The sequence below is a fragment of the Lepidochelys olivacea genome (genome assembly GCF_965140295.1).
Source record: "Lepidochelys olivacea isolate rLepOli2 genome assembly, chromosome: 20".
NCBI classification, from domain to species: domain Eukaryota; kingdom Metazoa; phylum Chordata; order Testudines; family Cheloniidae; genus Lepidochelys; species Lepidochelys olivacea.
Genome location: NC_140430.1, coordinates 18,424,380 through 18,438,579, shown reverse-complemented (window position 1 = coordinate 18,438,579; position 14,200 = coordinate 18,424,380). Strand labels below are relative to the sequence as shown.

General features: G+C 64.2%; 1 protein-coding gene across 3 annotated transcripts; it reads right to left on the bottom strand.

The window, feature by feature from the left end:
* Positions 1-635: 635 nt before the first annotated feature.
* PLPPR2 (phospholipid phosphatase related 2) lies at positions 636-13,982 on the bottom strand. Of its 3 annotated transcripts, none has more exons than XM_084610086.1 (9): positions 13,811-13,982; positions 9,437-9,555; positions 7,424-7,537; positions 5,632-5,752; positions 4,247-4,500; positions 3,775-3,951; positions 2,562-2,699; positions 1,378-1,496; positions 636-871 (listed from the first exon to the last, which is right to left on the bottom strand). In XM_084610086.1, the coding sequence occupies exons 2-9, from the start codon at positions 9,500-9,502 to the stop codon at positions 766-768; spliced, it is 1,095 nt and encodes a 364-aa protein (XP_084466212.1). In that variant the 5' UTR covers positions 9,503-9,555; positions 13,811-13,982; the 3' UTR covers positions 636-765. The 3 variants fall into 3 exon arrangements, 2 of the variants coding, with proteins under 2 accessions (XP_084466212.1, XP_084466211.1); XM_084610085.1 differs by having other exon boundaries at positions 637-871; positions 7,424-7,612; XR_014709091.1 differs by having other exon boundaries at positions 787-871; positions 1,310-1,496; positions 7,424-7,612.
* Positions 13,983-14,200: the final 218 nt, after the last annotated feature.

Here is a 14,200-nt window from a genome sequence, read left to right as displayed (position 1 = left end):
ATGCCCCCCCCACCCGGCCGTGCCCCCTCCTACCCTTCCCCTGATCTTCTGCTCAATCCAGATTCAGCAGGGCCCAGAATTTGTTGCAAACAACCCCCACCACCACCACACTGCTCCCAATTTGCTGGTTTCTTCCTTTTGTCTTGAGCTCTGCCGAGGCCTTTGAAACCAGCCCCCGACACCCCCTCTGGCCCCCGCTGCCCCCTGACCCCCCTCTGACCTTCATCACCCCCCTCTGGCCCCCACTGCTCCCCCAGCCCCCCACTCAGTACTGTCCCCTTGTCAGCTTCTGTCCCCAGCCCCGCTCCCCAGATCAAACTGACTGACATACCACCCCACTTCCCCCGTCCAATCTCCCACCTGCCCAGCCTGCATATTGGGGAGGCAGCCCCCAGCTGGGGGGCCCTTTGGGGCTCTCAGTGGGGGGCACTAATTCTGTTCCTATCACTCCAACTTCAGCAGCTGCAGGATGGGGGGGATTGAAACTCCCACTTATTGCCCTGGCTGCAGGATTGGGCCCACCTCGGGTGGGGGGGGGGGAAGAAAGCTGGGCCCTATAGAAAAGGAGGGTGCGATTTTACACACACACCCTCCGCGCGCATCACACTTACAAGTGTGTCATTACAAACCACAAACAAACCAGGGAGGAATTGGTTAAAGGGATGGTGCTGGTCGGGGGGGGGCAATAGGCAAAGGGGTGTCCTGGGTGGGGGGTTCTGGGGGGGCCCCAACATCCCCTCCCCTCCCCAGGGGGCAGTGTCTCCGTCAGACCTCGCTGGTGACGGAGCGGGAGGGGATGAGCACGTCGGGGGTGGTGGGGAAGAGACACAGCTGGGGGTCAGGTGATTTCTGGGAGCACAGCTCTGTGATCCTGGAGGGGAGAGAAACGGGGGGGGGGGCAGAGCTTTAAACGTGTCCCCAAAGCCCCTGAAAAAGTTACAGCCCCCCACATTGAACCCACAACCTTTGGTCCCAGAGCACAGCCCTCTAGTGGTATAGCTGAGGGAGCAATGCTGGTAGTAGGCATCACTGGCAGGTTGTTATCCCCTCTGCAATGTGGCTTGGGCAGCACTGGTAGGTTGTTATCCCCTCTGCAATCTGGTTTGGTCAGCCCTGGTAGGTTGTTCCACCTCCAAATCCCCCATTTTTCTCTCCTTTCCCCCCAAAACTTCTGTTTCACGCCCCCCAGAATCTGCATATTCTCCCAAAATTAATTTGCCCTCCCAAAACACATTCCCATAATCCATCCTCCCCATTCACCCCCACTCCTGCCCCATTTCCCCCCTCCCTGGCACTGGGCTGCACCTGCCTGGGGGTGGGGGGAGGGAGCGCTCCCTCGGCAGGTCTCCAGCAGGGCGTAGGGGGGGTGGCACTTACTCGTAGGGCCGAGCCGCCCCAGCGTGGCCCCCCATGCGGAGGGAGCGAGCTAGCTGCCTCTCCAGGCCTCGGGTGAGCAGCGTGGAGAAATCCTGCTCTTCTGGGGGGTCCCTGACCCGCTAGGGCCCCCCCCAGGGAGAGCAGCATCAGGCGGGAGGAGGGGGGAAATGGGGGGGAAAGAAACGACAGAGAGATGGAAACAATGTTAGGCCTTTGCTCCTTGCTCACCATGGGTGGGGGAATTGGAGGGGTTGAGGGGTCTTTGGGGTTCACACTGGGGGGATCAGGGGGTCATTGGCATTCACACTGTTGGATGCGGGGTTCAAATGGGGGGCATCGGGGGTCTCACAGGGGGGAGCCCTCACAGGGGGGACTGAGGCTCCTATGGGGTGAGAAAGGGGTTTGGGACTCATCTCTGGGGGGTAGCCTGAGATGGAGAAGGGTGGGAATGGGAGGGGAAAGTGTGGGGAGAGAAGGAACCCAGGATGCAGGACTCGGTGTCTATACTCCCCCCCCCCCGCACCCCCAATTGGGCCCCACTCCTCCTGCATGTCCCCACCAGACCCCGCCCCGTTCAGCATCCTCCCCCAAGACTGTGAGAGCCACCCCCACCCTAGAGCCAGCTGCCATGGGTGCTGGGGGCCAGATGCCTGGTGAAGCATCCCCCCCCAACACCACCCCTGCTCCCTGCATGACCTGGGGGGCAGGCGGGGGTGTTGAGGTGTCGTGGGGCCACGGGTGAGGGTTTCAGGGGGGAGGGGATCAGGGGAGTTATGCAGTTCCCAGCCCCCACGCTGGGGGCCAGGGGTTAAGGCCGCACTGTCCTGGCCCACTGCCTCTCCCCATCCTGATCCCATCCCGAGGGGAACCTACCCCCCCCCACAGCTCCCCGCCAGCTCAGAGTGTGAGGTGGGGGAGGGGATGGCAGTGGGGCCACGTGACCCCCCCCCACACCTGCTCTCCCAGTCCTACACCCCCATTCTGCAGCCCCCCAACCTCCACCCCTGCGCCCTGCAGCACCCTGCATTTTCCTGGGGCTCGGGACGGTGGGGGACTGAGCAAAGAGCCCCCGGCCCCAGAGGATGCAGCCACTGCCCTGCGGCGGGAGGGGGATGGGCTGGCTGGTGGCTCCCCAGAGCTGGGCGCATCCCCAGGTGACTCGTTGCAGGTGCCCTGCCCCTCACCTGGGCTACGCTGAACTTTTCCAGGGGGCTCTCGACGCAGGGCAGCCCCACGCCGGGGACGCTGGCCAGGCTCTCGGCCGGCGCCGGCTTCTGGGCCGCGGGCGCCTTGCTCCGGAAGTTATTGACCACGCAGGTCACCTGGGGATGGGGACCCAGAGTGAGGGAGGGTCCGGCCCCCCTAGGGACCCCTTCCCGCTCCCTGCAGCGCGGCGCCCCCCAGCTGACGGGTGGCTGAGTGCGATGGGGGGAGTCCGGGGTGTGGCTGAGAGGCCTCCCGGGTGGGGGGGTTGTGCGCTGAGGACTGTGGGAGTTGGGGGTAAGGTGGGGGCTGTGTGGTTTGGTGGGGTGTCCGGGGGGGTAGGGTTGGGGGCAGGTGGGTGCTGTGTGGTAGGGGGTGGTGGACTGTGGGAGGCTTAAGGGCCAAGTGGGGGGCTGTGGAGAGCTGTGGGGGATTTGGGAGGCCAGGTGGGAGATTGAGAAGAGCTGTGGGGGTGGAGACCATGTGGGGGTGGGCTCGGGGGGTGTCAGGAAGTGTGGGGGGCAGCAGAGGGTGTGGGGGGCAGGTGGGAGGCTGTGGAGAGCTGTTGGGGTGGGGGCCATGTGGCAGGGGCTGGGGGTGCTTGGGGGAGGTGGGGGACCGTGGGGAGCTCGGGGGGCAGGTGGGGGGCTGTGGAGAGGCATGGGGGGTGGGTGCCATGTGGCAGGGCTGGGGGTGCTCAGGGGAGATGGGGGGCCATGGGGAAGCTTGGGGGGGCAGGTGGGGGGGGCTGAGGGAGCTCAGGGGAGGTGGGGAGCTGCGGGGGAGCTCGGGCGGGCAGGTGGGGAGCTGGGGGTGCTGGGAGAGCTGAGGGGGCTGGGGATGCTCAGGGGAGGTGGGGAGCCATGGGGGGCAGATGGGTGACTATGGGGGCTGTGGGGGGCATGTGGCAGGGGCTGGGGGCTTGGGGGAAGTGGGGGGCGGTGGGGTAGCTGTGGAGAGCTGTGGGGGTGGGCGCCTTGTGGCAGGGGCTGAGGGCGCTCAGGGGAGGTGGGGGGCTGTTGGGGAGCTCGGGGGGGACAGTTTGGGGGCTGGGGGGCCTGTGGAGAGCCGAGGGGGCTGGGGCGCTCAGGAGAGGTGGAGGGTCGTGGGGGGCAAGTAGGGGGCTGTGGGGGCTGCGGACAGGCGAGTGGGCTGGGGACGCTCCGGGGAGGTGGGGGGCTGCGGGGGGCTCACCAGGAAGGCGGCGATGGCAGCCCCGGTCAGGAATCCGGCCAGCACATCAGCCCAGTGGTTTCGGTGCTCGGCCACCCGCACCACCCCCACCAGGGCAGCCGGGCCGGCCAGCGCCAGGCAGAGCGTGGGCTTGGCCAGCCGGGAGCCCCGCACCTCCAGCACCAGCGTCACGTACATCTGGGGGGAGAGAGATGGCGTGGGGGGGGGCAGGAGCCATCAGAAGCCCCCCAAGCCCTGCCCTCCGGACCCCCCTGCCCGCAGACTGCCTGCCTCCCTCCCCCTCCCTTGGGCTGCCCTGCCCCTCTGCCTCCCCTCTCCCTGCCCTACGGCCCCCTGTGCTGTCCCCTCTCCCTGCCCCCTCAACCCCTCTGCCCCACCTCCCTACCCCCATCCCACTGCCCTGACTAGCCCGCGGCCTCCCCTCCCTCTGCCCCACAGCTCCATCAGCCTGTCGCAGCCCCCCAGCCCGTACGGCGGTGTAGACCACGGCGTAGGCACTGAGCGCGGCGTCCTTGGAGGGGAAGGCTTTGCGGGCTGCAGTGACCAGGGCGGGGTTCCCAGCGCAGGCCCCCCGGTCGGTGATGTACTGGGGGCCGGGCAGCTGGCAGCCCAGCGCCGTGTAGTTGGGGCGGCAAACGGAGAGGAAGTGGGGGGTCTGGTTCCCCGTGACGACCTGCCCGGCGTTCGCGAAGATGGTGGTGGTGAACAGGCCGAAGGAATAGACACCTGCGGGAGGAGGGGAGTGATTAGTGCAGAGATGGGCCGGGCAAGCAGGGGGCTGCGGGTCGGGAGCGAGAGGCACCGGCAGAGCTGGGGGGAGCCCAGGGCCGGGCGAGCAGGGGGCTGTGGGTCGGGAGCGAGAGGCACCGGCAGAGCTGGCGGGAGCCCAGGGCCGGGCAAGCAGGGGGCTGCGGGTCGGGAGCGAGGGGCACCGGCAGAGCTGGGGGGAGCCCAGGGCCGGGCGAGCAGGGGGCTGCGGGTCGGGAGCGAGGGGCACCGGCAGAGCTGGGGGGAGCCCAGGGCCGGGCGAGCAGGGGGCTGCGGGTCGGGAGCGAGGGGCACCGGCAGAGCTGGGGGGAGCCCAGGGCCGGGCGAGCAGGGGGCTGCGGGTCGGGAGCGAGGGGCACCGGCAGAGCTGGGGGGAGCCCAGGGCCGGGCGAGCAGGGGGCTGCGGGTCGGGAGCGAGGGGCACCGGCAGAGCTGGCGGGAGCCCAGGGCCGGGCGAGCAGGGGGCTGCGGGTCGGGAGCGAGGGGCACCGGCAGAGCTGGGGGGAGCCCAGGGCCGGGCGAGCAGGGGGCTGCGGGTCGGGAGCGAGGGGCACCGGCAGAGCTGGGGGGAGCCCAGGGCCGGGCGAGCAGGGGGCTGCGGGTCGGGAGCGAGGGGCACCGGCAGAGCTGGGGGGAGCCCAGGGCCGGGCGAGCAGGGGGCTGCGGGTCGGGAGCGAGGGGCACCGGCAGAGCTGGGGGGAGCCCAGGGCCGGGCGAGCAGGGGGCTGCGGGTCGGGAGCGAGGGGCACCGGCAGAACTGGGGGGAGCCCAGGGCCGGGTGAGCAGGGGGCTGCGGGTCGGGAGCGAGGGGCACCGGCAGAGCTGGGGGGAGCCCAGGGCCGGGTGAGCAGGGGGCTGCGGGTCGGGAGCGAGGGGCACCGGCAGAGCTGGGGGGAGCCCAGGGCCGGGCGAGCAGGGGGCTGCGGGTCGGCAGCGAGAGGCACCGGCAGAGCTGGGGGGAGCCCAGGGCCAGGAGAGCAGGGGGCTGCGGGTCGGGAGCGAGGGGCACCGGCAGAGCTCGGGGGAGGACAGCCCAGGGGTAGGAGAGCAGGGGGCTGCGGGTCGGGAGCGAGGGGCCCCCCCACTCACCCAGGAAGCGGACGATGCGTCTCAGCAGCGGGATGAAGTAGCAGCATTCCCCAGAGACGATGGTTTTCTCCTTACGCTGCCGCGGCCAGCAGAGAAATCCAGCCAGTTCCCCGACCAGGATCTTGGGGCCGGGGGAGGGGGGCAGGATCCCAGTTAGTGGCTCCATCAGCACCCCCCACCTCAGGCCCAATCCCCCTGGACCCCATCCGCAGGGGCTGCCCCCTCCCACTTCTCGGGCGGCAGGACGGGATCTAGGAGCCAGCCAGGGCAGCCTCGGGGCTGCTCTAACTCATGCTCTGTCCCAGCACAGGCCTCTGTGGGAAGGCAGGGAGCAGGCACACCCCAGTGTGCTCCAGCTACGCCCCCCAAGCCAGGGTCTTAGGTCAGCCTGGAGCTCCTGGGACCAGGCAGGGGAGCTCCCATCTGAGAAGCACAAAGTGCCATCACCATAACTGAGAATTGGGCCCAGGGTGCAGGATTGGGCCCCCAAGAGCCCCCCCCATTAGTCTTCCCCTCCCCCAATACCCTGTCCTGCCCCCAGGGGGCACCCCGCTGCCATCGGGACCCCAGCCTGGATCCCAACGCTGGCCCCACTGCTCCAGGTGCTGGGGGATCCTTGGGGCAGGGGGTGGAGGAGGAGTGAGGCAGCCTCATCTGTGCAGGGAGGAGTGGGGGATCCCTGACCCCCCCTTTCTAGCCCCTCCCTCCAGCCCTCCCTGGGTCCCCCCCCACCCCGCAGAGCAGACGGTGCAGCCAGGATTAGCCAACTGGAGCGGACGGAGCCCAGATGCGGGGGAGTGGAGGGAAGGGAGGGGGGCTGGGAGCTCCCAGCTTCTAAGGCGGGGGACGGAGCCATGGCCTATCTCCCCCAAACCCTGCCTCAGTTCCCACGAAGGGGGGATCGGGGAAGGGCAGGGATGGAGGGGCGGGAGTGGTGGGCAGAGGGCAAAGACGGAGAAGGAGAGACAGGGAAATGGGGCTGTGGGTGGGGACTGAGGGGCCCTGGCAGAGCACTGGGTGGGGGCCCTCCCAGCCCAGCCCCATCTTTCTCCTGCCCCAAGGCGCCGTCCGTGCTCTGAGTGGGGGGGCCCTGCTTTCCGTGTCCAGCTGCTGGTCAGTGGGGTCAGGACAGGGGCTTGGCCATACATGGAACCAGCCGCATTCAGGCTGCCAGCTTGGCATGGGGGGTGCGGGCTGGGGGCACCAGGCCCCAGCTGCTCCCTGTTCCCTTTGCACAGATGATCTACATGACTCCCCTGCCCCACCCCTGCTGGCCCCCCAAAACCCCCAGCCCCCCTCCACTCCACCAGTCTCCTGGAGCCACCAGTCCTGCCCCCCAGCCCGCACCCCACTCCATGCAGAAGCTGCTAACCCAGGCCCGGATCCAGGACCCTGACACCCCAGCTGGGTCTGACGGCCCCCCGGAGGAGGCTCTGAGAACCCCAAGCAGCCCGCCCCAGACTATGCTCTGCAGGTGCCAGCGGGTCCCTGTGGCAGGGGGGGCCCTTGGTCACTGGCCCCCAATGGGGCACATGGGGCTGGTGTGTGGGTGCCTTGACAGCAGCCTCTGCTTGGGGGGGCACATTGCCCCCAAGCCCAAGGGGTTGGCATGGGTCTGGAGGGTCAGAACCCAGGTGTGACACTCATGGGCCCAATCCCTCTGAGATCCCAGCCCCACCAGAACCCCCGGGCACCACCCAGCCCTCCCATACCCCCCATGCCAGACCCACACGTCAGCCCCCAATGTACACGCCCCCCCCCCAGCCCCACCCCCTGCCCGGGTGCCCCTCACCATGGCCGTGGGCACGGCGGTGACCAGGGAGTAGACCAGGACGGGCGGGGCGCGGCTGGCGTCCTCGGGCCCCGGGTAGGGCTTGGCGTAGGTGCTGTCGTAGCAGAAGAAGCCCTGGATGTGGACGGGGAAGGTGTCGGTGTATTCAAAGTGATATGCCAGCAGCGCCGTGCCCGCCATGATCACCAGCTGGAAATAGAACATGGCAGCTCAGCGCCCGGCCCCGGCCCGCGCCCGGCCCGGACTGAGCGCCGGGCGGAGCGGAGCGAGGAGGCAGAGTCGCGGGCTGGGAGTGGGGGGAGCCCAGGAACCATCCGTCCCGCCTCCCCCTTCCCTCTCCCCCGCCCCCCGGCTCCGTGCAAGCTCCCTCGTGCACTCCCGTTCACGCTTGGCTGCCTGCTGTAGCTCCGCATCACTTCACGGCCGAGGCACCCACCTCGGTCAGACTGGGGCAGACGGCTGCTCCCTTCCCCCTCGCCTCCCCCCAGGGCTTCCCCCCCTCACCCACCTGCCCCTCCTCCAGCCGGAGCACCCAAATAAATCCAACCCCCCCACCCACACCACGCTGTGCCTTTTCAAGGCTGCAGGCCCCCCTCACCCAGCAGTGAGATGCAGCTGCCTCTGGGGTGGGGTGCAGGGGCTGTTTATACAGGGACCCCTTGCTCGGTGCTGAGATGCAGCCACCTCTGGGGTGGGGCATGGGGGCTGTTTAGGATGGGAAGGAAGTGATGAAGGATCCTGTAAGCAAGGGAGTGGGGGCTGGGGATTTGCCTTGGCCCCACCCCCCAGCCACTGGCAGTGAGCTCAAAGGGTCAGGGCCAGGGTTTTATGAAGTGACAGAAGGAAAATTTCATTCCCTGGCTCGTGGCCCTGGCTCTCTAGGCCGACTTCGTGCTCCTGAGCTGGACGGTGAAGGGGGGTCGTTTAGCCCCCCCCCAACATGATCTCCCCCCCACACTTGCCGTTTAACGCAGGACCCTCCTCCACAGCAAAACCCCTGTGTCTAACCTCTGGAGGGTTCATGGCAGGAGGGGCTGGTGCTAGGGCATGAGGAAGGGGAGTTGCTAGGGCACTGCTGCAGGGAAGCTCACAGCACTGTCTTCCTCGCCCCTGGCCTGGAGCACTATTGTGGGGAACTTGCAGTGCTGGAGTCTCCTCATCTCCCCAGGCTGGGCACTGCTGCAGAGAAGCTCACAGCTCTGGAGTCCCCCTGGCCGGGGCACTGCCTGGGACAAAGTGGGAATTTTTCATAATGTTTTGTATGACTACACTGTGTGCCTCAGTTTCCCTTATGTGCTGCATGGGGGTGGGGTTGGGGGAGGTTGTTTACTGTTTGCAGAGGTCCAGGTGTGACTGACGCCTGGACCCCAGGCCTATGGAGAGTCCCAGAAAACAAGGACCGCACCAAATGCCCGGACATTTGGTACCTAGCGACTAAGGAGCATGGATGACCCAGATGGACCAGGCTGTAACTTTCTGTTCTCTCTGGTAACTAAGGGCTTGCTCTGCTGTGTTCCAGAAACTAATAAACCCTCCTGGGAGGGATGTCACTCCGGAATCAGGAAGTCGGGGGGCATGGCTCCCTTTGGGGGTGCAAGTCTCCCCCAGGGCTCCAATCCAGGTGGACTCGCTGCAGGGAGCTCACGGCATGACCCAGGGGTGCTGAATGTTCGGTCCCAGGAGGCGGGGAAGCCGAGGGGCTGACCCCAGTGAGATAGTGCGATCCTGATGGGGCTGATGCACTGAAGGGGTCTTCCCAGGGCCGTGCGAGAGCACCGGGCCGGTGGATCTGCAATATTGCCACAGGGAAGCTCGCAGTGCCAGGTCCCCGTTTTAAGGTACATTGGTTAATTTTGGATTCTCTCACTAAGCTGAGTGGAGAACAGAACCTAGGAGTCCTGGCTCCCAGCCCCCTCTTCTCTGATCACTACACCCCACTCTCCTCCCACAGCCAGGGAGGGAACCCAGGCTTCCTGGCGCCCAGCCCCACGCTCCTCAGGCCCAATGCCTTACCTCCACGAACACAAAGCAGGGGATGATGGAAACGCTTCTCTTCAGCTCCTGCTTCCCGCCAGCCATGATGCCCACTCCGGGCGTGGGAGAGAGGGGGTCCCTCCGTGGGGAGGGGGCACCTAGCAAAGGAGACCCAAAGGCAGAGCGGTCACTGCATCCCTACACAGCCCCCTGCCCATGCACGGTGCAAACAGAGACCCCAGGTCCCTCCCCAAGCAGCATCTCGCATGGTGTGAACTGCCCCCCACTCCCCTGATTCATCTTCCAGGCTGAGACCTGGCTGCCCCCCACAGCCCGTCCCTCAGCTGAGGCCTCCCACGGGCTCCTGATCTGGCTGCCATCCTGCCACTTGGCCTCCTGTCCCTGCTCCTTTGGGGCGTTGGGACAATCTGACAAATCGCCCCGAAGCGGGACGACGAGTCGAGATTTTGGAATGTTGGTGGAATGGAAATTTGGGGAAAATGCCGGACGGTCGGGAGCAGCTGGACGCTCTCTTTTGATACGTTTGAAGCGTTCGAACAGGACAGAAAACATGAGCTAGGCGAGATCTCAGCATGAGATGGAAAAGCGAGAGGAATGTAAAACAGCACAATACAAGATCTGCTGCGGTGAACGAGAAAGTGTGTCATAGAATCTAAACAGAGAAAATAGAATTGAATACCAAAGTGTAAAAGATTCTTTGTCTCGGTTTAGATTCTCTTGCACTTGCATAGAGCTGCAATCTAAACAGAGAAAATATCCTCATATAAAAATATAATCCATTATTTTTTTGGTATTTCGGTTCTATTACACTTTTCTATTAGATGGTATTTTCTCTATTCAGATTATAGCTCTGTCAATGTAACATAATCTAAAGTCTAGATAGTAGAATAATGAGATAAAGGTAAGAGAATAATAAATCATATAATCTCCGAGTATAAGGGAATATATAATGTAAAGGTATACAACAGAATGTAACAGCGTGTGAAAGTTTAAGAGGATAAGGAATTGTACGCAGCAGAAGGACTGGCTCCATTTTGATCAGTTTCCAAATTTTTCTGTCAAAAAGGAGGTGGAAATCCACCTTTCAACTGTGACAAAATGGCCTTTTCTGACAGGAAACACCTCTGCCGAAATTGCTTCTGGTCACTGGACTCGGCAGGTTCTGGGCCCCATTCGGGGCCGCAGGCCGGGTGCCAGCTGGGTGGCATCTCCACGGGCGACATACCGAAACCTGGGCTCTACCAAGCGGCTTCCTCCGTGCGGCACCTCCACTCCGCACCGTACGTACCAGGGCACGCCGTCTGGAGGACGCCGTGTTGTAGAACTGGGGGGGCCGGATGCATTCGGGGGCTGGACAGAACTGTTAAACGGGTTGACAGTTGGACTGTCTGATCCTGTCTGCCCATGCAAGAGATGGAGAATCCTACCTATGCGAGAGACAACGGATCCCAGCCACATGCATTGTGCGAGAGGTGGCAGGTCCCAGATGTGCTCGTGCGAGAGGGGGCGGGGCCCAGACGTGCTCGTGAGAGAGGGGGCGGGGCCCAGACATGCTCGTGCGAGAGGGGGCGGGCCCAGACACACTTTCAGTCACACTCCAGGGTTTTGTGCCACCGGAGTTTCCCTGCGAGAAGCGCTCGGTCGCCCGTGAAATGGGGCGTGTGAGCCAAGCCACCGCGAGGGTGTGACGAGATCCAAGTGTGGCTCAGCCGAGGTAGGAGCCTTTCTCCCACCCCCTGGGGCGACCTCTGCTGCCCCCGCGATTTCTAGAAACCCTGGCTTAGAAACGTTTGTAAATAGCAGTAGGTCTATTTTACGTATCCCTCCACCTGCAGGGTAAAGTACCAAGAGGAAAAGGCTGGAAGTAGTCCCTGCAGAGGCGGCCAGCACACCTGTGAAGGGGCGGCATTGGGAAGTGCTGATTGGTGGGGTGGCTGGAAGTAGTCCTGGCAGAGGTGGACAGATGGGCACTGCCTGGGTGAAGGGGCTGGACTGAGACATGCTGATTGGCTGGGAGGTTGGAAGTAGTCCCGGCGAAGGAGGACAGAGCACGGAAGAAGCAGCAGCATGACCTGCACAATCTACCCCCAGCCCACACACCCGAGAGAGGGCAACAGCCCTTGCCGAGTGACCCCTTCCCCTTGCCCGGGGCCGTCTGCACCCAGTGAGCACAAAGCTTTAGCAGGCACCCACGACTGGGGGCTGACTGGGACTCAGGACTCCTGGGTTCTGTTCCCTGTTCTGCCTCTGACCAGCTGTGTGACCTCATTGCCCCCCTGTGTGCCTCAGTTTCCCCTCCCACTCTGCATCTATGTAGATTGTAAGCCCCTTGGGGCAGGGACCGTCTCTCAGTGTTCAGCATCTGGCACAACGGGGGCCTGATCTCAGCTGGGGTCTGTGCAGCGCCCGGCACAGCGGGGCCCTGACCTCGATCGGATGCTAGACCCTACCATAAATGCAGTCAACAACCTGAATTCATCTCAACCTTCTTGCTCTCTGCCCCATGCGTTTGGGGAATGGGGGAGGGGTCTTGCTGCATTTCAGCGCCAGCGCCCCCCCCCCCCGCCGCACAATTACATTGAACTGACAGCTCGGTTCCCCCAGTTCTCTTCCGGATGGTCAGGACCCTCCACCTCCCGGGAGGGGTGTGGTAGCTGATACTGGGGTGAATACCCCCCCGCCACACGCACACACTAATCCTGTCCATTTCACACCCCAGTTCGGCTGCCCTGGCAGCACGTGGAGATAAATAGAAATTAAGCCCCCCCACCACAAAGTTCCCAGCCCCCGTGGATAACCCCACACTGGTCCCTGCTACTGATCCAGACCCCAACCCCCAGCCCCACTGTCCAGGTCCTCAACTGGCATCACACCTGCCGAGCCCCCGCCCTTTTCTGCACAGAGTCAGGCTCTGATTTGCCCCCCCACCTGTACAGCTCTGCCAGGGCCACGGCCCCATCGCCCCTGCCTGAGCTGGGCCAAGGGGCGGATCCAGCCGCCACCAGCCCTGGTTCACTAGCAACAGGCCCCCTCGCTCTGAGTCACCAGGTGCCTGGCTCCCGGGCCCAGCGATCGCACCCATTACCGGCTACAGATTCCATCGAGACTGTGCCAGGCTGGGGGCTGTAAATCTCTGTATCCCAGGCACCCCCTTTTATACAGCCCCACCCCCTCCTCCCTCTATCCATCCAGCCCCACAAACACCCGTCTATCTATCCATCCATCTCCATACACCCTCCTCCAGCCATCCAGCCATCCCCGCACACCCGTTTTATACAGCCCCCTCCTCCCTCTATCCATCCATATACACCCCCTCTACCCATCCTTCCCCACACACCCCTTTTATACAGCCCCACCCCTCCCCCTCTATCCATCCTTCTCCATACACTCTCCTCCAGCCATCCAGCCATCCCTGCACACCCCTTTTATACAGCCCCTCCCCCTCTATCCATCCATATACACCCCCTCTATCCATCCATATAGACCCCTTTTATACAGCCCCACCCCTCCCCCTCTATCCATCCAGTCCCATACACCCCCTTTTATACATCCCCACCCCTCCCCACTCTGTCAATCCATATACACCCTCCTCCAGCCATCCATCCCCATACACCCCTTTTATACAGCCCCTCCCCCCATCCATCCATATACACTCCTTCTACCCATCCATCCCTGCACACCCCTTTTATACAGCCCCACCCCTTCTATCCATCCATATACATCCCCTCTATCCATCCTTCCCCAAACACGCCTTTTATACAGCCCCACCCCCTTCTCCCTCTATCCATCCAGCCCCACACACCCTCCTCTAGCCATACAGTCATCCCCACACACCCCTTTTATACAACCCCACCCCTCCCCCTCTTCCATCCATATACACCCCTTTTATACACCCCCCTCCCTCTATCTATCCAGCCCTACACACCCACCTCCATCCATCCAGTCATCCCCCCATACACTCCCTTTTATACAGCCCCTCCCCGCTCTGTCAATCCATGTACACCCCCTCTATCCATCCATCCCCATACACCCCTTTTATACAGCCCCTCCCCCTCTATCCATCCATCCCCATACACCCCTTTTATACAGCCCCTCCCCCCTCTGTCAATCCATATACACCCCCTCTATCCATCCATCCACCCCCATCCACCCCTTTTATACAGCCCCTCCCCCTCTATCCATCCATCTCCATATACCCCTTTTATACATCCCCGCCCCACTCCCTCCATACACCCCTTTTATACAGCCCCTCACCCTCTGTCCAGCCATACACCCCCCCCCCATCCATCGAGCCCCGACACCCGCATTTGTCCATCTAACACCCCCAACTCCCCCCCCAGCGGCTGTCGGTGCCCCCGCTGCCCGGCGCTGGGGCCTGCCGACCCCTCTCACCGCCCCTCTCTAGGCAGCAGCCATCGCTGCCCCCCCGGCCAGGCCCCCGGGGCTCCTCGCCGGCCGGTCACTGCTCCGCCGGTCGCCGGCCCGGCTCCATCGCGCTGGATCGCGGCGACCGCCCGGTTCCGGAGCCGCTCCGCAGCTGCGGCTTCTCCAGAGCGAGGGGGCGGCGCAGGGGCGGGGGTGGGAGCTGAGGGGGGGGGATCAGCTGGCGTCATTAACATGAGGCATGTGCCCCCTGCGGGGGGGGTCCAGGCGCGGAGAAGGGGCTGTGCCACCCCCATGCCGCCCCTCTTTGCAGGTTGATTGTCCTGGTGCTCGCTGGGGTTTGTATTGTGTCCCCCTGCCCCCCCCCCCCCCGCTTAAGGGGTCTGAGAAAATATGTAT